A 24709-nucleotide genomic window follows, 5' to 3' on the forward strand; every position below is an offset into this window, starting at 1 on the left:
TGCTCCTTGGATGCTGCCTGACCTGCTGCGCTTTTCCAGCAACACATTTTCAGCTCTGATCTCCAGCATCTGCAGTCTTCACTTTCTCCTTCAATGGGACATGCCTATCCTGCAATATCTTTAACCTATCTTTGAAAGCCTCCCACATATCAAATGTGGACTTCCCTTCAAATAGTTGTGTCCAATCCACATTTCCCAGCTCCTGTCTAATTTTGATATAATTGGCCTTGGCCCAGTTTAGTAGTCTTCCCTTATGACCACTCTCATCTTTGTCCACGAGTATTCTAAAACTTACAGAATTGTGGTCACTGATGCCAAAGAAATCCCCCACCTCAACTTCTACCACCTGGCCTGGCTCATTCCCCAATACCAGGTCCAATATGACCCCTTCCCTCGTTGGACTATTGACATACTGCTCTAGAAAACTCTCCTGGATGCTTCTTACAAATTCTACCCCATCCAGATCTCTGACGCTAAGTGTATCTCAGTCAATGTTGGGAAAATTAAAATCTCCCATCACCACTACCCTATTGCCTCTACATCTTTCCATAATCTGTTTACCTATTTGTTCTTCTACCTCACGCTCACTATTGGGAGGCCTGTAATACAGCCCAAACAATGTAACTGCACCCTTTTTATTTCTCAGCTACACTCATAATGCCTCACTATCCAAGCCCTCCATAGTGTCTTCCTTTAGCACAGCTGTGATATCATCCCTGACCAGCAATGCAACTCCACTGCACCCCCTCTTACTTCTCTTCCTGTCCTGTCTGAAGTGTCTTTATCCTGGAACATTTAGTTGCCAATTATGCCCTTCCATCAACATAGTCTCTGTGATTGCAATAACACCATACTCCCAGGCACCAATCCAAGCCCTAAGTTCATCTGCCTTACACACTATACTCCTTGCATTAAAGTAGATGCACTTCAGGCCACCAGTTCTTTTGCGTTCATCTGCTCTCTGCCTACTCTTCCCCTTATTAATGGTACCTTCATGATTCTTACAGTCCCCAGTTTCCACCTCGCTGTCTACTTGTCTTCTCTTCTAGTTCCCAGCCCCCTGCCACATTAGTTTAAAACCTCCTCAACAACAATGTGTCCACTTCCTTCCTAAAGAGTGGGACCCAGAACTGTACATAATATTCCAGGCAAGGTCTAACTAGTGTCTCATACAAGTTCAGCATAATCTCCTGCTCCTGTACTATATAACCGTTTTAATGAAGACTAAGATATGATATGCTTTATTAAACACTCTTTTGACCTCTCCTGCTGTCTTTATTGATTTATGTACATATATATGCACACACCTAGGTCTCTCTATTCCTGTTCGCTCTTTAAAGTGTTTATACACGTTCTTTCAACTAAAATGTATCATCTGATACTTCTCTCATTGCATATGCACTACATCAACAGAATTACCTTCATCATGGTTAGCATGGTGGCTCAGTGGTTAACAGTGCTGCTTCATAGCACCAGGGACTTGGATTTGATTCCAGTCTTCAGCAACTGTTTTTGTGGAGTTTGTACATTCTCTCCATATCTGTGTGGGTTTCTTTGGATGTTCTGGTTTTCTCCCACAATCCAAACATGTGCAGGTTAGGTGAATTGGCCATGCTAAATTGCCCGTAGTGTGCAGGGACATGTAGTTAGGTGCATTAGTCAGGGGAAATGTAGAGTAATTGGGTAGGGGAATGGATCTGGGTGGGTTGCTCTTCAGAGAGTCAGTGTGACCTTGTTGGGCCGAATGGCCCCTCTTTCTATACTGTCGAAATTCTATCCTATCAACCCTTCCCTTACCTCTTCAAAAAATCTCAGTAAGTTAATTAAATATGATTTTCTTTTAGAAATGCAATGGCAACAGGCAAAAAGGAACACTGTCATCTCCAACTTGTCTTCCAAGTTGAACACCATTTTAGATTGGACAGTTTCTTTCTGACTTGGTCAAAACACTGAACTTGGTCCCTCACAGTACTGTGATCACCTCAACACAGACTCTAGCAATTCAGGAAGGCTTTCATCATCTCATCTAAAATAACAGAAATAGGAAGTAAATACTGCAATGCTTACATCCTAAGAGTAATTTTATATGGGCTATTATGACCTCCCTCAGAATTACATATAAACTGATTTTTCCATTTTGTCATGTTGTATGCTGTGCTAGTTAAACTGTGTAAGATGGGGGACAGTTGACCACTGTGATGATAATGTGCTTACGTCTACCCTCCTATATGTTGAAATATTTATTTGACATCTTTGTATTGAATTCTTTTCTCCTCTTCAGGTGGAATTATAACTCTTGAAGATCTGAAAGAATACAGAGCTCATTATGAATTGTCTGAAGATATGGTAAACATATCAATTGGTGACCACACGTTGTTTGTGCCCAACGCTCCTTCCAGTGGACTTGTGCTCGGATTAATACTGAACATCCTGAAGGGTGAGATATCACAGCAGTGACATTTATGTCAGCAGTATAAGCAATACCTACAGGACTTGCCAGAAATAAAATGTAATTTGCTTCTCTGTTGTTCCTATTATAAATAAGGTCCACAGAAACCCTCCTTTGGTTGTGCAGCCAGATCACTCAGTTATAACCTGCTCAGACTTCCAGTATTGATTTCATTATTTGTTCCAGCGATTATATTTGACTTCCTCAAGCTTCATGTTTCCCACATCAGTTTGTGAAATAACTATTTATAAATGAGATGTAACTGAGTGCTTAGAAAATCTTCATCGGGTATGTGGCAATTGAGGGCAGAAGATATGGAGTCAGCACAGCTATTCTAATTCCATTGTTTTCCTGATCAAATATTCAAAAAAAACTAAGTCTGAAATGTGTGCCTAGGGCTCGAGGGGTGTGAAGGAGGAATAAATTTGGGATGAGGGATGGACAAAACGTCAGTGAGCTGGAAGACAGTTTTGAATCCAGGTTAGGAGGTACAGTCATGTGCAAAACTCTTTGGCCTGGTGAAGGTTAGGGTTCCCCAGCCATTGGTCATTGAAAACAAGATATAACTTAGTGGTGTTGTTGCCTCTTTTGGGTTGAATGGTTGTCCACTCAGTTCAAAGACTGTTGAGTAAGGCTTGACATTGTCAGACCCGTCGCTGCTGTTTAATGGGACTGAAAACTGTTCAACCTGCTATTTCTCCAAGGTTTCTCACTACAACTCCTGGAACCAGTTCAGAGCCGTGAAGTTGAGGAATTGAACACAAGAACAGGGAGCTTATAATGGCTGTATTTAATGCTAGGTCAGGCTCAGCTGGAATATTGGTTTTCATTGCCACATTATAGGAAGGATGTGATTGCACTGGAGATGGTACAGCAAAGATTCATCAGGATATTGCCTGGGCTGGGGTTGTTCAGCTTTGAAGAGAAGGGTTATTTTCCTTAGAGCAAGGTGGCTGAGGGGGGGATCTGATTGAGCTGAGCTGCATAGAATAGTTAGGGAGAAACCTTTCCTTACGGGCGGCACGGTGGCACAGTGGTTAGCACTGCTGCCTCGCAGCGCCAGAGACCCGGGTTCAATTCCCGCCTCAGGCGACTGACTGTGTGGAGTTTGCACGTTCTCCCCGTGTCTGCGTGGGTTTCCTCCGGGTGCTCCGGTTTCCTCCCACAGTCCAAAGATGTGCAGGTTAGGTGGATTGGCCATGCTAAATTGCCCGTAGTGTTAGGTAAGGGGTAAATGTAGGGGTATGGGTGGGTTGCGCTTCGGCGGGTCGGTGTGGACTTGTTGGGCCGAAGGGCCTGTTTCCACACTGTAAGTAATCTAATCTAATCTAATCTAATCTAATCTAAAGTGAGAGGTCAATAATTCGGTGCACAATTTTACTTGCAAGGGACAGGAGGTTTAGAAGGGATTGAGGAAAAATGTTTTCATCCAGAGGGTTGTGTGTATCTGGAACTCACTGCCTAAAAAGAATGGTGGAGGCAGGAACCCTGAAGACATTTAAAAGCTTTTTAGACGAACTAGCAGAGGGATTGAATTCAAGAGTCGTGAAGTGATGTTTGCAACTGTACAGGACTTTGGTTAGGCCACATTTGGAGTACTGTGTGCAGTTCTGGTCGCCTCACTTTAGGAAAGATGTGGAAGCTTTGGAGAGGGTGCAGAGAAGATTTACCAGGATGTTGCCTGGAATGGAGAATAGGTCATACGAGGATAGGTTGAGAGTGCTAGACCTTTTCTCATTGGAACGGCGAAGGACTTGATAGAGGTTTATAAGATGATCAGAGGAATAGATAGAGTAGACAGTCAGAAACTTAAGGTGAAGGGTGGAAAGTATAGGGGAGATGTCAGGGGTGGGTTCTTTACCCAGAGAGTGGTGGGGGCATGGAATGCACTGCCTGTGGGAGTGGTAGAGTCAGAATCTTTAAGCGGCAATTGGATAGGTACATGGATAGGTGCTTAAGCTAGGGCAAATGTTCGGCACAACATCGTGGGCCGAAGGGCCTGTTCTGTGCTGTATTGTTCTATGTTCTATGTTCTATAACTCTTGAAATGCCATACTAGCATACAAGGCTATGGGCAATTGATGGAATATTGGCTCAGAATAGATGGGCGTTTGATGACCAGCAGAGATATGGTGGGCTAATGCACCTCTTTCCATGCTGTAAAAGCTTTATAACTATTCTGGATTACACATAAAATGAAAAGCTACACTTAGAATCATTATGTATCTAGACTGAATTTCATCTACAAACCTTGACTCGGTGCTACCACAGTTCTTTGAGTGCCTTAGCAATCAACTGCTTTCTTAATTTAGGGTTAGCTGTACTTTGTTTAAATATAAAGTTTTATTTCTGAATCCAGACATCATTGTAAATTAGGAATACAGGGACTCAGTACAAACCTTGCATCAGTCTACTCAGTAAATTTCCACCAATGCATTGCTTCAGCTCACCTAGAGAATTCCTTACATCCAAATTTTTCCAAATCCAAAGCCCTTAAGAAATATTTCTACTCCCATCTCTTTATTGGATTTATATATGTTATATATTAAAGATTATTAAAGATAGTCAGCATGGCTTTGTGAGGGACTGATCATGCCTCACAAGCCTTATTGAGTTCTTTGAGGATGTGATGAGACAACTTCATAAAGGCATAGAGCCATACAGTCATACAGCATGGAAACAGACCCTTCAGTCCAATTAGTCTACACTAATCATATTCTCAAACTAAACTAGTCCCACCTCTCTGTACTTGGCCCATATCTTTCCAAAACTTTTCATTCATGAACTTATCTTTTAAATGTTGTAACTGTACCTGCATCCGCCACTTTCCCTGGCAGTTCATTCCACACACGAACCACATTGTGTACACAAAAGGCCCCCATGCCTTTTTTAAATCCTTTCTTCAAAAATATTAAAAGGTACCTAAAGCATTGGGATCTCTGTGTTTGACATTGCAATTTTAACTTCTGATGTTTACTCAAAAGAACTCCATTACCTTTGCCTACATATCCTTGTCACAAACTGTTTTTCAAGGTAGTCAAGAGACAGTAACCTTATTCACATCACACATGAATCAAGAAAGGAGTTTACTCAAAATATTTGCTGAACATTATTTTAAACTGGGAATGTATGGATTAAAATATATCGGTAACCAATGATGTACTTCTATCCAAAGCTTATTTTTTCTGCTGACATGATATTAGCTTGTTCAGTTTTAAAAATATTGGCTCATCCAGCTCTAGCTCCAGTTCCCTAATGCGGTTTTCAAGGAACTGGAGTTGGATGCACTTCCAAATATATTACTTCACTTACTCAGCAGTGCCGTGTCCTCTCCTGCTCAGTGTGCGCTCCAACTATTCACAAGGTAAGCTTTTAAAGCACTTCCCAGCTCTTGCTGCTGCTAAACAAAAAGGCCTGACTCTTGAGGTAAGTCCTTTTTAAGTGGGAAACTTACACCCTGCCAGCCCCCACTCCTCTCTCCCTCTCTCCTCGCTGCTCCAGAAAAAAAATTCTCAGCGAATACTTTAACACATCAAGGCAATGAACGAGAAACAAAGCAAGTTATACTGTTTGGAAGTGGAGCCAAGTTCATCATTGTTGCTTAATGGCTGCAAAATTACAATTAGATTTCTCATAATTGAATTTCAATTTTAAGTTTATAAAACACAGCTTTATTTTGAACAGTCTTATTTAAATGGATACAGGGATGCAGAACAGAAAAAGCAATTAAAGATGAAAAAAAAAAATTCCCCTATGATGGCAAACATGCTTCCTTCGGGGCTTGTGACTAAGTGGCAGGGACAGCTGAGCTATTCTGTCAGTAGCAGTTTTTGTATTGGACGGAAGTGAGGGTAGGTGGAGAAGGTGAGGCAAGAATACTGAATCCAAAATGACATTGCTTTCAGGAACCACAAAATCAATGCACCATGGCCTGAATTTGCTGAATGCGCAAACGCAGATCCACAATGTACCAGCACTATCGGTAGAAATTCAAGCAATGACTGTATTAATTCAATCCTGTCATAGCTCACTGGGGCTTTTAAGCAACTCCAGGGATAACTTCTTGAAAAGGTTCAACAGCTAATTATGATAATACATCTCTTAATTAAAATCAATATCAAGATCTGACCTGCTGAATTATTGTCATTGTAATCCCTACTGAGTCAATTACGGAAATACACTGAAGGTCTCAGAATCAGGTGAACAGGAATTGATCACAAGAACATAATAAATAGTCATATTGGACTTGAAACATTAACTCAAATTCTCTCTCCACAAATGCTGCTGAGTTTCTCCAGCACTGTGTTTGCTTCAGACTTCTGGCATCTGCAATATTTTGCTTTTATTCTCAACATCTACCCTGTCAAGCCTCCTCAGAATCTGGTATGTCTCAATAAGATCACCTCTCATTCCTGTTTTTAAACTTCAACCCCCTGGCAATAAAGGCCAAAATCCCAGTTGCCTTCTTAACTACCTGCTGACTTAATTGCATACTTTATGCTGCCATTGTCGCTAGTCAGACTAGATGTGGGGAGGGTGTTTCCACTGGGTTGATTGGATAACAAGGATCAGAGGGGTAGTCATTTAGGACTGAGATGATGAAAGATTTCTTCCCCCAGAAGGTAGTCAACCAATGGAACTCACTATCGCAGAAAGCTGTGGAGGCCAAGCTACTGACTACATTAATGAAAAAGATTGATAACTTGTTAAGATTTTAAAAGCAGGAATATGGCATTGAGAGAGAGGATGAGCCATGATTGTAATGAATGGTAGAGCAGTCTTGAATGATTGAATGGCCTACTCCCTGTCTTGTTCCTATGTTTCTATAGTAACAGCACAGTGCTCAGCATTATTTGTGCATAAACGGTACAGCATCTTCATGCAAGGAGCAGGCATGTGGTTAAATATCTTAAAAATATTCAAGTTGTGCTGCTCTGTCATTAACTTCACAAAGAAGAAAGACTTCACCTGTCTGATACACCACGAATGGCAAGAATTTGGCTGCTTCGTACGGCAAATATGAACTAAACTTGTCACAATACATAAGCCTTGGCGTTTCAAATCTAAGTACGTTTTTACATGTTTTGATATAAGCTTAAATATGCAGAGGTAAACCCATCCACCCAGATACCCAGCTGCTGAAAAATCTGGATCAGGAAAGTATTCGATCGACCAGCAGCTGTCAGAGGCAACAGTTTACTGATTTGCTCTGCATTGAAATATTAAATCCTTATGAAATAATGAGAACAATATCCAAACAGCCAAATTCTGGTTTCTTTCCCACTGCAGTGAGGGAAATAAGGAATCTAGTGCCTGACTGAATGAATAAGAAACTACATAACTAAATAATTGAACAATTACAATCAGAAAGACTGAGAAGCAAGTGTAACTTAAATGGATCAATTCAATGGCAAATCAGATACAAAATGAGAGAAGAAAAAAAACATGATTCAGAGAGAAAAAAAGACAATGTTTAAAAAATAGTTTAATTTTAAGTTTGCTGCTTTTAGAATTTCCAAGTACTAATACTTCACATGATGATAACTGTTCAGTGCCAGAAAGGTTGTCAGGCAGTAATAAACATCAAACACACTGATTAATGAATGGTTAAAATGATCAAGGTCTTTTTTTAATGTGGAAGTGAATTTAGTTTGCATATACTGCTGAAATTCAGCAACTTCATGACCCTCAATGAATCTGCAAGGCAAGATAGGCATCTCAGATTATGTTTAACCACGTGCCTGCCCTCACCTAACGGTTGCTGTAATATTTATGCATAAATAGTCACAACTAATTTGAGACATATAAGATAATCAGAGGGTTAGACAGGGTAAACAGTGAGAGCCTTTTTCCTCAGATGGTGATGACTAGCCTGGGGGGACATAATGTTAAATTGAGGGGTGATACTCATAGGACAGATGTCAGATATTGTTTCTTTACTCGAAGAGTAGTAGGGGCATGGAACGCCCAGCCTGCAAAAGTAGTAGACTCACCAACTTTAAGGGCATTTAAATGGTCATTGGATAAACACTTGTATGAAAATGGAATAATGTAGGATAGATCGAATGGCCTATACTGCTCTGTAATGTTCTATGTTCTAGGTTCTAATCTCTCCAGTAGTTGGAGAGCACAATCTTGCCCTAGTGTGCAGCCAACCACACTGCTCAGGCTCATATCGAGAGAAAAATGATTCCGTCTGGTGGGACTGGGCAGAACATGGAACTGTAACCACAGCTTTAGAACTAAATTCATTGGGATGATGTCAGAAGCTACTTCTTCAAACAAAATATTGTGGAAATCTGGAACAGTCTTCTCTAAAAAAACTACTAAAGGCAGGTCAATTGAAAACGTCAATGCCTAAATGGATAGATTGCTAGGCAGTTATCAAGGTTTACAAAATCAAAGAAAGACAATGGAAGTTAATAAAAGCAAATAATATATAGGTCAGCAATAACCTAACTGAATGGCAGATGAGCCTTAAGAGACCCTGAATGGCTAACTCCAGTATCTAATTGGTTCAGGTGGATCATTTCCAAAGATCATTGATGGAGAACAGTACTCGTCATGGGAAATGTCAAAAGGGAGGATACAGAGCTGGGCTGAGAATTGGCAGATGGAGTTCAACCTGGATAAATACAACGTGATTAATTTTGGAAAGTCAAATTTGAATGCTGAATACAATGTTAAAGTCAGGATTCTTGGCAGTGTGGAGGAACAGCAGGATCTTGAGGTCAGTGTGCATAGTTTTAAAAAAAGGAGTTTATCTTTTCAGTTAAAAGTGGAATTTTCAGTAGCTTGGCGGTACACCATGCATCTGTACAGGCAGCCCAGCAATTGGTTAGAAGGTAGCTCATGTTCATTTGTCCTTTCACAATTATGTTTGTGAAAGCACAGCATGGATGTGAGAATGCAATTGTCATAAAAAGATAAAAATCACACAACACCAGGTTATAGTCCAACAAGTTTAATTGGAAGCACACTAGTTTTCAGAGCGCCGCTCCTTCTTCAACCTGATGTTGTGTGATTTTTAACTTTGTACACCCCAGTCCAACACCGGCATCTCCAAGTCATAAAAAGAGGCAGAGTTCTTATTATGCAATCAAAGATTAGAATGAGCTATCCCCAGGCAGTCATTTGCTGTTGCCTCTGAATATCTCCTACACGAGTTCAACTGGGAGAGCATTGAGTGCTGAAAGTGCAACATTTCCACCACCTTATTCCAACTGGAAAAGGAATTAGCACAACATGGGAGAGCAGGATCTTAGAACTTCACTCTGCACAGAAAACACACATTTTTAAAAGCAAATATATTTTGCTTTGTCTCCTAGTTGATACAGAAGTTGAGATGCTTATTTTAGAAATTCAGCCAACAAATACAACTAGTTTGTCAATAACAGGTTGACCAAGGTTGAGCCACAGATATGGTGTATATGGATTTCAGTCAAAAAGTCTGGTGCTGGAAAAACACAGCCGGTCTGAGGAGCTGGAGAGTCGTTCATCAGGAACATTCCTGATGAAGAGCTTATCCTCGAAACGTTGACTCTCTTGCTCCTCGGATGTTGCCTGATCGGCTGTGCTTTTCCAGCACCACACTTTTTGACTCTGTTCTCCAGCATCTGCAGTCCTCACTTTCTCCTCCCTGTAGATGGATTTCAGTACAACATTTGATAGGGTTCCCCACGATACACTCATTCAGAAAGTTCAGAGTATGGGATACAGGGAAATTTGGCTGTCTAAATACAGAATTGGAGAGTGGTAGTGGATGGTAAATATTTCGCCTGGAGGTCAGCAACCAGTGGTGTCCCGCAGAGATCTGTTCTTGGGCCTCTGCTCTTTGTAGTTTTTATAAATGACTTGGATGGAGTAGTTGAAGGCTTTGTTAGAAAGTTTGCCATTGACAAAATGGTCAAATGTGTTGTAAATAGTGTGGAGAGCTGTTGCAGGCTGCAATAGGACAATGACAGGATACAGAGCTGGGCTGAGAATTGGCAGATGGAGTATAACCTGGATAAATGCAAAGTGATTAATTTTGGAAGGTCAAATTTGAATGCTGAATACAGTGTTAAAGTCAGGATTCTTGGCAGTGTGGAGGAACAGCAGGATCTTGAGGTCAGTGTGCATAGATCCATCAAACCTGTCATCCAAGTTAATAGGGTTGTTAAGAAGATGTATGCTCTGTTGGTTTTCATTAGCAGGGGATTGAGTTCAAGAGCCGTGTGGTTTTGCTGCATCTCTAATAAACCCTGATTAGACCACACTTGGAATATTGTGTCCAGTTCTGGTCGCCTCATTACACGAAAGATGTAGATGCTTTAGAGAGGGTGCAGAGGAGATTTACCAGGATGCTGCCTGGATTGGAGGGCTTGTCGTATTAAGAGAGGTTGAGTGAGCGAGGGTGTTTTCACACTGAAGACAAGAAGGGAGTGAGGTGACTTGATAGAGGTGTACAAGGTAATGAGAGTCATAGATGAAGAGGCATACATAAGAGGCATACATAGATGGACTTTTCCCCAGGGCAGAAATGGCTGTCACGAGGGGTGATAATTTTAAGGTGATAGGAGGAAGGTATAGGGGAGATTTCAGAGGTAGGTTATTTACACAGAGAGTGTTGGGTGCATGGAATGCACTGCCACTGTTGGTAGTAGAGTCAGAGACATTAGGGACAAGCACATGGATGGCAGTAAATTGAGGGGTATGTAGGTTAGATTGATCTTAGATTAAGATAAATGCTCGCCACAACATCGTAAGCTGAAGAGCCTGTACTGTTCTATGTTCTATATGATGTATCCAAATTAAAAACTGTCCTATTTTAAGTCATGGCTTTGGTAGTACAAGTCCTTGAATTAGTTTGATGCTCCTTCTGCTGAGGTACTTGTTTGTTTTCCAATGGAAGTAGTTTGTCTACATCTACAATGCTACTGGCCTACTTTTAATATGAAGGGCTTTTGCCCGAAACGTCGATTTTGCTGCTCGTCGGATGCTGCCTGAATTGCTGTGCTCTTCCAGCATCACTGATCCAGATACTTTTAATATGGGTCCACACAAACTTTCATGGGGACATAGGAAACAGCTTTCTTTTATTTATTATTCATTCATGGAATGTGGGCATTGCTGGCTTTGTCCACACAAACTTTCATGGGGACATAGGAAACAGCTCTCTTTTATTTATTATTCATTCATGGAATGTGGGCATTGCTGGCTTTGCCAGCATTGACTGTCCATCCTTAAAGTTTCCTGAAAAGGCATTAGTGAAGTGTCTTCATGAACCATTACAGCCTTGGCCTCTGGCACACCAATAGTAGGGAAGTATGACTGGGATTGTGACTGTGGCAATCAGTCAAGTTACTTCCAGAATCAAACTGAGAAGTTGTTTCATGTGGGACAGTGGATAGGATCTCTCCTTTCAGAAAATGTGTTGACTCTCATTTAACAGATTATTTTATCTGGGAAACTCTCTCGGTGATCAATTATTACATTCTGATGTAAGACTAATTTCTGATGTAAGTCTGAATTTCCTTTCATGTAATAAGAATGTTGGAATATTGGCTTCTGTCCAAATTAGTAGAACTTACTTGCACTTCATTAATGTTTTGATCTCACATTAAAATGGCACAGATCTTTATCCCAAATTACTTGGATTATTGGTGGAATTTAGTTAGATAATTACATTCCCATGTTTTATCTCAATTTGCTTTTCATTTACAGGTTATAGTTTTACTTCAGATAGTGTTTCTTCCCCAGAACAGAGAGCCTTGACATATCATCGAATAGTTGAAGCATTTAAATTTGGATATGCAAAGAGAAGCTTAATGGGAGACCCATTATTTGTCAACATGACTGAGGTAAACTATCAACCTAATGCTGTTCAGTTAATTGTAACAACTTCATCTTGTACAGTCACACTGCATGCTAACTGAATTGTCATTAGTTCCTGTTCCACCTTGAATGTCCATGAATGTGTGTTAGGCCATGTCTAGGTAATCATATGCATATGAGACTGGAAAAGCACTGAAGTTTCTTCCGTAATCTTTTGGGCCTCCCAGGACTATGTGATGGGTTTGTAAGATTGATTGGAGACACCAAATTCATTGATAATTAACTCAAGGGATTAAAGTGACAATCTGTATGTGGAGCTGGAAGACAGAGTTAAGGTTTTAAATGAGAACATTGCTGTGGGAGACAAGAGCTCTGACATTAACTTTCAAAACCTTGGCCAGAGGAGCACAACTAATATGGTACCATTATTCAAGTTCTATGGTAGGGATAATTCAAGAAACAACTAGCCAGTGAGTTTAACATTGAAAACAGTTGGAAATTACCAGAAAACAATTCTGAGAGACAAAATCAATCTCCACTTGAAAAGACAATGACTAATCAAGGATAGTCAGCATGGTTTTTTAAATGGAAGATTATGTAACAAATTTGCTTGAATTGTTTGAGGAGATGCAGATGAGTGTAATGCAGTTGATGACTTCAGTAAGACTTTTGACAAAGTCTCATATGGCAGACTCGTTAAGAAGCTAAGCGCCCAAAGGGATCCAGGGCCATTTGACAAATCGTGTCCAAAATTTGCTTAGTGTCAGGAAACAGAGTGTAATGGTCGAAGGACGTTTTGTGACTGGAAGCCTTTGTCAAGTAGAGTATCACAGGGTTCATGCTGGATCCCTTGCTGTTTGTTTAGCACATTAATGATTTAGACTTGATCAGTAAGTTTACAGATGGCAGGAAAATTGCTGGTGTGGTAAATATTGAGAAGGAAAACCTTAGCTTACAGGACAAATAAATGGATTGATTAGGTGGGTTTAATAGAGCAAATGGAATTTAATCCTGAAAAATGTACTTTGGGTGGAATAACAAGATAAGGGGTGCATGATGAATGGTAGGACCTTGGGAAGTATAGAGAATCCGAGTGACCATGGTGTGCATATCCATAGATCCTTAAAAGGCAACAGGACAGCTAGATAAGGCAGTTAAAAAGACATATGTCATTTTTCATCAAAGCATTAAATACAAAAGCAAGGTTATGATGGCTTATTTATAATGTTTTGAGGAAGGGTCACCAGACCCAAAATGTTTACTCTGGTTTCTTTTCACAGGTGCTGCCAGATATGCAGAGCTTTTTCAGCAATTTCTGTTTTTGTTTTTGATTTAAGGTGTTCACAGTTCTTTCAGTTTTCATTTATAATGTTCATTAGACCACCGCTAGAGTACTGTCTGCAGTTTTGGTTGTCACACTACAGAAATGATGCGATTGCATTTGAGAGAGTATAGAAGAGATTCACTAGAACTTTGCCTCGAAATCAGGGAAATTGGGAGGGCAAAAAGGGGACATGAGATCGCTTTGGCAAATAGAATTAAGGAGAATCCAAAGGGTTTTTACAAATACATGAAGGACAAAAAGGTAACTAGGGAGAGAATAGGGCCACTCAAAGATCAGCAAGGCGGCCATTGTGTGGAGCTGCAGAAAATGAGTATTTTGCATCAGTGGTGCAAAATACTCATTTTCTGCAGCTCCACACAAAGTATTCACTGTGGAAAAGGATGTGGAAGATAGAGAATGTAGCGAAATAGATGGTGAAACCTTGAAAAACATTCAACATCGGATGAAGTGCTGGATGTCTTGAAACACATAAAGGTGGATAAATCCCTAGGACCTGATCAGGTGTACCCTAGAACTCTGTAGGAAGCTAGGGAAGTGATTGCAGGGCCTCTTGCTAAGATATTTGTATCATCGATATCACAGGTGAGGTGCTAGAAGACTGGAGGTTGGCTAACATGGTGCCACTGTTTAAGATCAGTGGTAAGGTCAAGCCAGGGAACTATAGACCAGTGAGCCTGACGTTGGTGATGGGCAAGTTGTTGGAGGGAATCCTGAGGGACAGGATGTACATGTATTTGGAAAGGTAATGACTTATTAGGGATAATCAACATGGCTTTGTGCATGAGAAATCATGTCTCACAAACTTGATTGAGTTTTCTGAAGAAGTAACAAAGAGGTAATTATGGCAGAGCGGTAGGGGCGGCACAGTGGCTCCGTGGTTAGCACTGCTGCCTCACAGCGCCAAAGACCTGGGTTCAATTCCCGCCTCAGGCAACTGTCTGTGTGGAGTTTGCACAATCTCCCCGTGTCTGCCTGGGTTTCCTCCGGATGTTCCAGTTTCCACCCACAGTCCAAGGATGTGCAGGTTAGATGAATTGGCTATGCAAAATTGCCCATAGGGTTAGGTGCATTTTCAGGGGTAAATGTAGGGGAATGGGTCTGGGTGGGTTGCTCTTCAGAGGGTCGGTGTGGACTTATTGGGCTGAAGGGCCTGTTTCCAGACTATAAGGAATCAGTAAGGGATTTGACAAGATTCCCCATGGGAGACTGGTTAGCAAGGTTAGATCCCACGGAACAAAGGGAGAATTAACCAGTTGGATACAAAACTGGCTCAAAGGTAGAAGACAGAGGGTGGTGATGGAGGGTTGATTTTCAGACTCCAGTGGAGTGCCACAAGGATCGGTGCTGGGTCTCCTACTTATTGTCATTTATATAAATGATTTGGATGTGAGCATAAGAGGTATAGTTAGTAAGTTTGCAGATGACACCAAATTGGAGGTGTAGGGGACAACGAAGAAGATTACCTCAGATTACAACAGGATCTTGATCAGATGGGCCAATGGGCTAGGAAATGGCAGTTGGAGTTTAATTCAGATAAATATGAGGTGCTGCATTTTGGGAAAGCAAATCAGGGCAGGACTTATACACTTAATAGTAAGGTCCTAGGGAGTATTGCTGAACAAAGAGACCTTGGAGTGCAGGTTCATAGCTCCTTGAAAGTGGAGTCGCAGATAGATAGGATAGCGAAGAAGGTGTTTGGTATGCTTTCCTTTATTGGTCAGAGCACTGAGTACAGGAGTTGGGAGGTCATGTTGCGGCTGTACAGGACATTGGTTAGGTCCCTGTTGGAATATTGCGTGCAATTCTGCCTTCTTATCGGAAAGGTGTTGTGAAACTTGAAAGGGTTCAGAAAAGATTTACAAGGATGTTGCCAGGGGCTGTTTTCCCTAGAGCATCGGAGGCGGAGGGGTGACCTTATAGAGGTTTACAAAATTATGAGGGGCATGGATAGGGTAAATAGACAAAGTCTTTTCCCTGGGGTCGAGGAGTCCAGAACTAGAGGGCATAGGTTTAGGGTGAGAGGGGAAACATATAAAAGAGACCTAAGGGGCAACATTTCCATGTATGTGTATGGAATGAGCTACCAGAGAAAGCGGTGGAGGCTGGTAAAATTACAACATTTAAAAGGCATTTGGATGGGTATATGAATAGGAAGGGTTTGGAGGGATATGGGCCGGGTGCTGGCAGGTGGGACTGGATTGGGTTGGGATATTTGGTCGGCATGGACGAGTTTGACCAAAGGGTCTGTTTCCGTGCTGTACATCTCTATGACTCCTATGTTGCAGCTATGATAAAGACTGATTAAGTTGGGATTGTTGTCATTAGAGTAGAGATGGTTGTGGGGGGGAATCTGATTTAGATATAAAAAGGTATGAGGTGCATAGATAGATTAGATAGGGAGAACTTTTCCCCTTTGTAGAAGGACCAATAACCAGGGTTACTGTTGCAGTAAAGTGAGAACCATGAGATTTAGAGGGGATTTGAGGAGAGAAAAGTTTCATGAAGTTTCATAAAGTTACAAGAAGTTTCAAAAGGGTTGTGAGTATCTGGAACTCATGGCCAAAGGGGTGATAGAGGTAGGAACCATCAAGACACTTAAGATCTGTTTAGATGAGCACTTGAAATCTTAATATACAAAGCTATGGGGCAAATGCTGGAAAAACAGGATTAGAATAGATAGATGTTTAATGACTGGAATGGACAAAATGGGCCGAAGGACTTGCTCTGTGCTGTTAAAAATTCTATGACTCTAACCTGTTTGCATCCAGTTTTGATTCAGCCATTTCGGAAATCAAATGAACACAGTCAGATCTCATCCACAATTTTAACTTTCCACAAAAAAGAATATATTTTGTTCTGGAATTATTGGAAACTGTACAGCCTAAAGAACCCATCAAGAATCAAACCAAATCTTTTCCAAGTCAAACATACAAGTCTTTTGACAAAGTCTTGAAGAACAGGTTAATATTCCAATAGAACTATCTATTCCCCAAACAAATAACACCATCACTAATTAGAGATGCTGTTGTTGTAGAAGAGGCAATCTAATTTCCCTAAATATTATTGTAGTTATACCAACATAAGGCCTTTCCACAAGTACTACTTGTTCAAGGTGTGTGATCAAACTGCCAGATTGATTAAATCTCTGAACTAATGGAAATCAGCAGAAAAAGAAGAAGCTTATCAACTTCATGTGAAGTGTTTCTATACCTTGTCATAGACATCTAATAAACAGAATAATCAAGTCAAAGACTTGGGGAGCAGTGGGAGAGATAAGAAGAAACTGTAAACTGCATGTTATAAAAATGAGTCATTAATATTAATAGCAAAGGGAGAAAAACTTAGAAAAGAATGTTGTGTGTAGGCTTTAGTACTTTAGAACAACCTTGTGATGATGTCAATAAGCTGTCCCTACTAGGTGTAAATACCAACGTGGGAGGAGTTAGATAGATAAATAATACAATATTGATACAGTTCAATAATCTCTTAGCAATCCAACATTCAGATTAGAGTCAGGTATGCCTAAGATTACCATGTACAGTAGTAGTTAGCATTAATATACAGCAAACAGGGTTCTAAAGTAATTTAAGCCTAAAGACAGCTCTTTACATTGCCTTCTCCTTAATTAGTTCACTTGATCTCAAACGCCTGGGTAGGAGTGTAAAAAGCATGCCTCAAAAGAGAATATTCAAAATTATATTGAATTTTGAAACAGTAAATACAACAAATTGTTTCCACAGGCAGGAAGTTCAGTAATAGGGAGATGCAGTGAGTTGCAGGTGTCTGAAAACCACTGCCAGGTAGTGGAAAAAGATTTGAAAATAATTTTCAAAACAAAATCAAATTTATGGGTTTGACAAGCTAAAGTTTGCAGAGCTTTTGTAGAAGTGGGAATGGGACTAATTGAACAGACCATTCAATAAACCAACTTGAATATGATGGACCAAAAGGCCTTAGCCTGTGCCTTTGTTTTGAAACAATCTTAGAATCATAGCAGCCCATTATGATTCTCTGAAGAAGCAGAGCTGAAAATGTGTTGCTGGAAAAGTGCAGCAGGTCAGGCAGCATCCAAGGAGCAGGAGAATTGACGTATCTGGCATGAGCCCTTCTTGCAAGGATGCCTTCCTTGAAGAAGCTCTCACTGCGAATCATCTCTGAAGAAGCAGCCTAGTTTCTGAAATGATGTGCGCCAGTTGCTGGAACTTGCTGCACAAACTGAACATGCCTTACTGACATGCCTCAGGTTACTGTCAGAGAAGCATATCTGACTATCCTGCGTGACACCACATTTCTAACATCAACTATCCTATGTCCTCTATGAATGAGACTGAACCTTTAAAATTGACTTGTGTGTTTTTGCACTTTAGGTTGAGCCTTCACAAGCCCATTTTATGGAAAACCTGAACATTTAGAAGATAGAGATCCATTCAGCCTAGATGGCATTGAAGTCTTAATCTCTGAAGAGAAGGATCCACTTCACTATACTAATCATTTTATTCTTTGGATTCTTTTCACTAACAGCTTATTTCCAATATGACTTCAGAGTATTTCGCGACAAAGCTGTGGAGTAAAATCACAGACGATACAACACATCCTATAGGATACTATGAGCCTGAGTTCTACACCACCGATGATCATGGGACATCCCATTTGTCCCTTGTGGCAGAGGATGGCAGCGCTGTGTCAGTAACCAGCACCATTAATTTATAGTAAGAGATTACTGGTCTTAAAATATTCATTCATAGTGATAACATCTCTATTTGCGTCTTTCCCCTTAATGTTTCTTCTTGGTCCTGCTAAAGTTGGGCATGAGAGAGTAATGGGGTGAATCATTTGGTATATGAACGTTTCCATAGCTCTTTTTAGCCACAACAGGAGCTGTAATAAGGGAAGATAGAAAAATAATTCCACAAAAGAATAAAGGAAAGAGAATGATGATCCCCTACACTTGTCAGTCACCATAACTTTACTTTTTATCATTTACTACATAACGACAGTGACTATAGATCAGAAGTATTTAGTCAGCTGTAGAATTCTTAGGTTATATTTTGCCATTGAAGTTGCTTTTTCATTGCATATTATAGCTGAAAATGTGTTGCTGGAAAAGCGCAGCAGGTCAGGCAGCATCCAAGGAGCAGGAGAATCGACGTTTCGGGCATCTGCAGTCCTCACTTTCTCCTCATTGCATATTATAGTTCTTATAGGACTTTACCTAACATTCACCTGTCTGAAGCTCCCATTACGGCCTACACAGTATCATTCTTCATTCATATCTGTATGCACTGGGTCCCACCACCTCTAATTTGGCTTTCCATATCTACCCCTTTCTGACTCACAGTCTATCTCCTTATTACTATCTACCTAGTTCTTCTCAACATAGGATGAAGAATCTTGGCCAGGCTGTTTCAGTACCGTTACTGTACTGACATCTACCTGACAACACAGAAAATTGACCTGTGCACAAAAAGCAGACCCAACCCAACCAAATACTGCCCTATCCGTCTATTCTCAATCATCAACAGATTTTGAAGGAGGATATTGGCAGTTCTACCAAGTGGAAAGGAGTAACCTGTTTACTAATATTCAGCATGGGTTGTGCCAGGACCATTCAGCTCCTGACCTCAGTGAGTTAGCAATGCTATCACCACTGAATTAATTAAAGACAAAGAGGCAGCAATTAAATTAAAATATGACTATTGATCCTGCTGTGTTACAGGTGAACTGAGGAGTTGCAGGCAAAATATTTTGAGTAGTAATGCAGTTGAGCTACTGTGCATTTGGTACAGAGTGGTATCATCTATCCACATTTAGAGTACTGTGCACATTTCTGGTCTCCATATTACAAAAAGAAGATAGAGTCACAAGAGAACGTGCAAAGAAGATTTATTCTAAAACTGTAGGTTATAATTATCGAAAAAGAGACAGAGACCCTTTTCTCCAAGAATGAGAAAGTGTGACTTTTAAAATCTGAGATGGTAAATTCTTAATAGGAGAGATATATAAATGTCTTCACATCTGCTCGTGTATGAAACTAAAGTTTCATAAATATGAAATAATTACCAATAAACATCATAAAGAAGTCAGGAAAAACCATAGTGCCCCCAAGACTGTTGAAATCTGGAGCTTGCTATTCAAGGGGAATTAAAAAATGTGGTGCTGGAAAAACACAGCAGGACAGGCAGCATCTGAGGAGCAGAGAATCGATGTTCCTGAAGAAGGGCTTATGCCCGAAACGTCAATTCTCATGTTCCTCAGATGCTGCCTGGCCTGCTGTGTTTTTCCAGCACCACATTTTTCAACTCTGGTCTCCAGCATCTGCAGTCCTCACTTTATTCAAGGGGAATTGCATAGATATCTTTAAGGGAAACTAATAAAGTACCTGAGGGAGAAAGGGAGAAGGATATGCTGACAGGATGAAATGAAGTAAGATCAAAAGACGATAAACAACAGAATAGACCAATTGGGTCAAATGGGCGAAAGTGAGGACTGCAGATGCTGGAGATTAGAGTTGAGAGTGTGGTGCTGGAGAAGTGCGGCAGGTCAGACAGCATCTGAGGAGCAGAAAAATCAATGCTTTGGGCAAAAGCACTTCATCAGGAAAGATGGGTCAACTGGGTTGAATGGCTCACTTCTATATTCAGGTAAGAGATGTGGTTGAGAAGGTGAGACATTTATGGTGAATGACATTGTCACTGTGAGCAGCATATTTAAATTCCACTTGCTCAAAATCTGCAAGCCAGGATTTGCCAATTGAAGTCTGATGGTGAACTGTTATTACAGAGAAGGGCAGATAGGCTCACCTGTTAGTTGGCAATGGTGGAGAGGAGGGCCACCCTCTTTCCTCAATACTGACCAAGGAGACCACAGTACCAAATACTGCTATTTTGGACTGAAATGTCATCTGGGTGAAAGTGAGGTCTGCAGATGCTGGAGATTAGAGTCAAGAGTGTGATGCTGGAAAAGCACAGCAGGCCAGCAACATCCGAGGAGCAGAAAAATCGATGTTTTGGGCAAAAGCCCTTCATCGTGAATGAAGCTGAGAGCCTTGTAGGTGGAGAGATGAATGGGAGAGGCGTGGGGCTGGGGGAAGGTAGCTGAGAGTGCAATAGGTGGATGGAGGTAGGGGTAAAGGTGATAGGTCAGAAGGGAGGGTGGTGCAGACAGGTTGGAAGGAAGATAGATGGATGGGACAGGTCAAGGGGACAATGCTGAGCTGGAAGGTTGGAACTGGCATAAGGTGGAGGGAGGGGAAATGAGGAAACTGATGAAATCCACATTGATCCATAGGTTGGAGGGTCCTGAAGCAGAAAATGAGGTGTTCTTCCTCCAGGCATCACGTGGTAAGGGAGTGGCAATGCAGGAGGCCCAGGACCTACATGTCCTCGTGAGAGTGGGAGGGGAGTTGAAGTGTTCGGCCACAGGGTGGTCGGATTAGTTGATGCAGGTGTGCCAGAGATGTTCTCTGAAGCGCTCTGCGAGTAGGTGTCCAGTCTCCCTAATGTAGAACAGACCATATTGGGAGCAACGGACACAGTAAATGACGTGTGGAAGCGCTGCATTCCACTGCTGCACTTTGGAGCAAACCAGCACCACTCATGGGAATGTTACTGCCAGAATATTCTGCATGCAAGAAGGGGCACCAATCTTACGGACTGGAACCAGATGCATCTAAGGGTTCCTCACTTGCTCTCTTAGTGCTCACTCACTTTGAGCCTGCTCAGATGGTCACACCATCTCTGCCTTGCATTACCTTGCTTTTTTGCCACCTTAGTCAGTGCCAAGAGGCTCATTTTTAATGCAGAAACAGCTTGCCATGGTTATTGATAGTCATCAGCCAAGGCAATGGACATAATGCTACATGATTCATGTAACATCAATCCTACACCTGCACCCTTTGCCTTATTATGTGGCAAATGCCCTGAATGTGCTTCACACAAATAGCTATCTCTCAAGGTCAAAGGTGAATTGTCTTCAGAGCATGTCCTGAGATGTTGGTGACTGCAGTCCAGAATGTACAGGCTTGGAGCAGCAAGCTGAAGTCACCAGGTACTTGCTGCAACTTTCATGCTGGGACTTGTCACCATCAACTTTATATCTGGTAGTTTGGAGATATGCAAATTGAACAATACTAAACCAGGATTAAGAGATAATTTCACACAAATGTATGCCTCCCTGTCAAGGGACAGTGGGAGTAGTCTTCCAAGAAGGAAGGTGAGTACATTGAGCAGAAGGAACACCATCTTCTGCATGATAAGAGCTTGTTCCTGCAGATGTGAGCGAGATGCAATGCTCACTCATCAACTATAAACTGGTTGGTATTCAAAAGGCAAGAGGTCTGTCTGTTGCCAGAGGCAAATGCAGCCTCTGTTTGTTTCTTCATTGCTTTTGCTGTTGCTGAATAAAAGTGAACATTTTCAATCATTTGAAAGCTTTTCAATATGTGATAGGCCCACATTGACAATGAAAAGATGTTAAGCCACAGTGGGGGAAGAGTATTTATTAAACAGCAACACATCTGTGAATGTGCATTTGTATTGGCAATGCAATGTCAACTGTCCCACTATTTGCCCTGAGAAATATTCGTTTTTGGTTTCCCTCCCACTATGTGCACAATGAAGGGTAGGTTCTGTCTGGCAATGTTTGACCTTATGCTTGACTAGGTATAAAAATAGTGTTGAGGTAGGAACCTTGGGAGGTCCTGACAGTGGCAAGTACTTCTGTCTCAGATAGACAAGCAGGAGGCTGAAAGAATACAGTGAGCCAGGGTGGGTGTAAGGTAGCTGATGGGGTGGGGGAAAGTTTTGGGTGGGGAGAGGGGCAAGGTGGTGAGGTAGGGATAAATGTACATAGGTAGATTGTGCGACCAGGTAGGTTGATGGGAGAAATGAATCCGGTTGGTAGCAGGAAGGGTCAGTCTGAGGAATGGAAGAAGGGGCTGGGAAGGGAATCAGGGATGGGAAGGGAGGTTATTTGAAATTGGAGAACTCAATGTTGAGTCCTTTGCCCTGCAGGCTGCCCAGGCAAAAGATGAGATGTTGTTTGTAACTTCCGATTTTTTATGTCAGATATGAAATCGAAAAACTGTTTGGTGAGCTGGTGGATTCTGCACTGGACGTGCACCTCTGGCAAGAAGAAAGTAAGGCTTAGCAGGGCACCGTAAAGACACTGTGCGCAGCGAATGAAATGCATTTCAGAGAAAGTGGTGAAGTCTTGATAGGAGAGAAACCCTCCTCGAAACCCATCAAAATTGACATGTCATTGATGTCTGATAGAATTCAGCCCAAACAATTTAACAAATATACTATGCGTGGAAAAAATGACTTCTGAACAAAAAAAGACCAGACCACAAAGTGGAAAGGTTTTTTTCTCTCATACTCCTTTTGGTGTTTGCAATGGTGAGATGATGTTGTCTGTATGGTTATGATCATTGTTCAATTCAGTGGTTGCTCAGGTACTTAGGTCTTCCCTTTTGTGAATCCTTTCTTTCAAACTTTCTGCTGTTTTCTGTCTTTTTGCCCATAAAAAGAGAGGATGCTAGATGTTTTCACTCTCTCATGTTCTTGGCACTTTGCGCTCAATTTGACACTCAACAAATCAAAGTGGTTACCAGGCAGAACTTCTTCAACTTGAAAGATACCTGGTATTGTTCAGTATTGACTTCCCCCACCCCCCCAATTCCCACTTTTTGTTTTGAGAGCACAAAATTGTGTGGCACAACTCAATGGTGCTTTGCCTATTTTTCAAGTTGCAAAATTTTCTGTATGACTCTATAATTAAAGCTGTCCAACTTCCATTTCATTTTATTGCCCAAAAAATGAAAATATGCTGTCTCTTAGAACATGATCCACCTATCAAAATAGATAACCTCATATTTCACTCCATTATGTTCCAACTGCCAAATTTTTGCTCATTCATTTGCCTCTCTAAATCCTCTCAACTACACAGCTTTCACTCGTACCTAATTTACTGTCATCTACAAACTTGGGAATATTATATTCAAATTCAAATCATTCATATAGATTATGGATTTTAAAATACTTGCATGAAAGTAAGTAGCGATAATTGGTATTAATCTGTCCTTGGGTGGGTGTTGAACACTGAGACATAAATGAGTGCTGTTTCTATATGACGAATGGATGGAATAAGGAATCTTTGGTGTTATTAAAATAAAGTCTTATTTTTATTGTTTTGCAGCTTTGGGTCAAAAGTGAGGTCCAGCAAAAATGGAATCATTTTCAATAATGAAATGGATGACTTTTCTTCACCAGGCATTCTGAATGGGTTTGATGTTCCACCTTCCCCAGCCAACTTCATCATGCCAGGTCTGGTTCTGCTTTGATCAGTAGACTCAAACAATGGAAATTAAAGTTAGTGTTGCTAGACTATAATCTTGCTTAAAGAGACATGCATGGTTTTCACACTAAAAAATTAGAATCTTAAAGAATAGAAAGAGGCTGTGTAGTCAATCATGCTTGTGTCAGCTTTTGACAGAGATATCCAATGAGTCCCATTCCCTCGCACTTTTTTCTTGGAGTCCTGAAATCTTTTCCTCCCTTTTCAAAGTTATGATGGAGTTTGCTTCCACCACCTTTTCGAATTGTAGAGTGAAGCATCAAAGTTACAGCTCAGAAAGAGACCATTCAGCTCACTATTTCAATGCTGGTGACTCTTCAAATGGAAGATTTCATCTTAATCTTACTTATTACTCTGTTTTCAAACCGCTTTCAAAAACATAGCTACCTTCTTTTGGGATGTTAATGCAAAAAAAAGTTCAGATATATCTAAAAATACAAATACAAATGTTCCAACAATGAGTAAAAAATACATTCTGTAGGTTAACAACCTACAGGGAAGGTTTTTACATATTTTATACATTCCACGTGAGCTTAATTGCATCACAGCAGCTGCTGAGATAACTTGGTTTGAACACTTTACTGTCGCTACTTATTTCAAGGAAAGGCTACCTTGTAACTTGATATCAATTTTCATGTCACTGGGACCATGTGAAGCATCTTTAAGCAAAGAAGTACTTTTGATTTGAAGTCACCATTGCAGTGCAGAAAAAGTAGCAGACAAAATGCAGCCAGTTCCTGTAAACA

At 40.9% G+C, this 24709-nt stretch overlaps 1 protein-coding gene across 1 annotated transcript in view; it reads left to right on the forward strand.

Annotated features, from left to right (window-relative positions):
* Positions 1–24709, forward strand: part of LOC122562890 (glutathione hydrolase 1 proenzyme-like) — a 102140-nt gene that overhangs the window by 59490 nt on the left and 17941 nt on the right. Inside the window, exons 8-11 of the mRNA XM_043716215.1 lie at positions 2282–2437; positions 12155–12291; positions 18132–18319; positions 23805–23932. Coding sequence (XP_043572150.1) covers positions 2282–2437; positions 12155–12291; positions 18132–18319; positions 23805–23932 — 609 coding nt within the window. The remainder of the gene's footprint in view (positions 1–2281; positions 2438–12154; positions 12292–18131; positions 18320–23804; positions 23933–24709) is intronic.

Source organism: Chiloscyllium plagiosum, chromosome 25, assembly GCF_004010195.1.
Source record: "Chiloscyllium plagiosum isolate BGI_BamShark_2017 chromosome 25, ASM401019v2, whole genome shotgun sequence".
Taxonomy (NCBI): Eukaryota; Metazoa; Chordata; class Chondrichthyes; order Orectolobiformes; family Hemiscylliidae; genus Chiloscyllium; species Chiloscyllium plagiosum.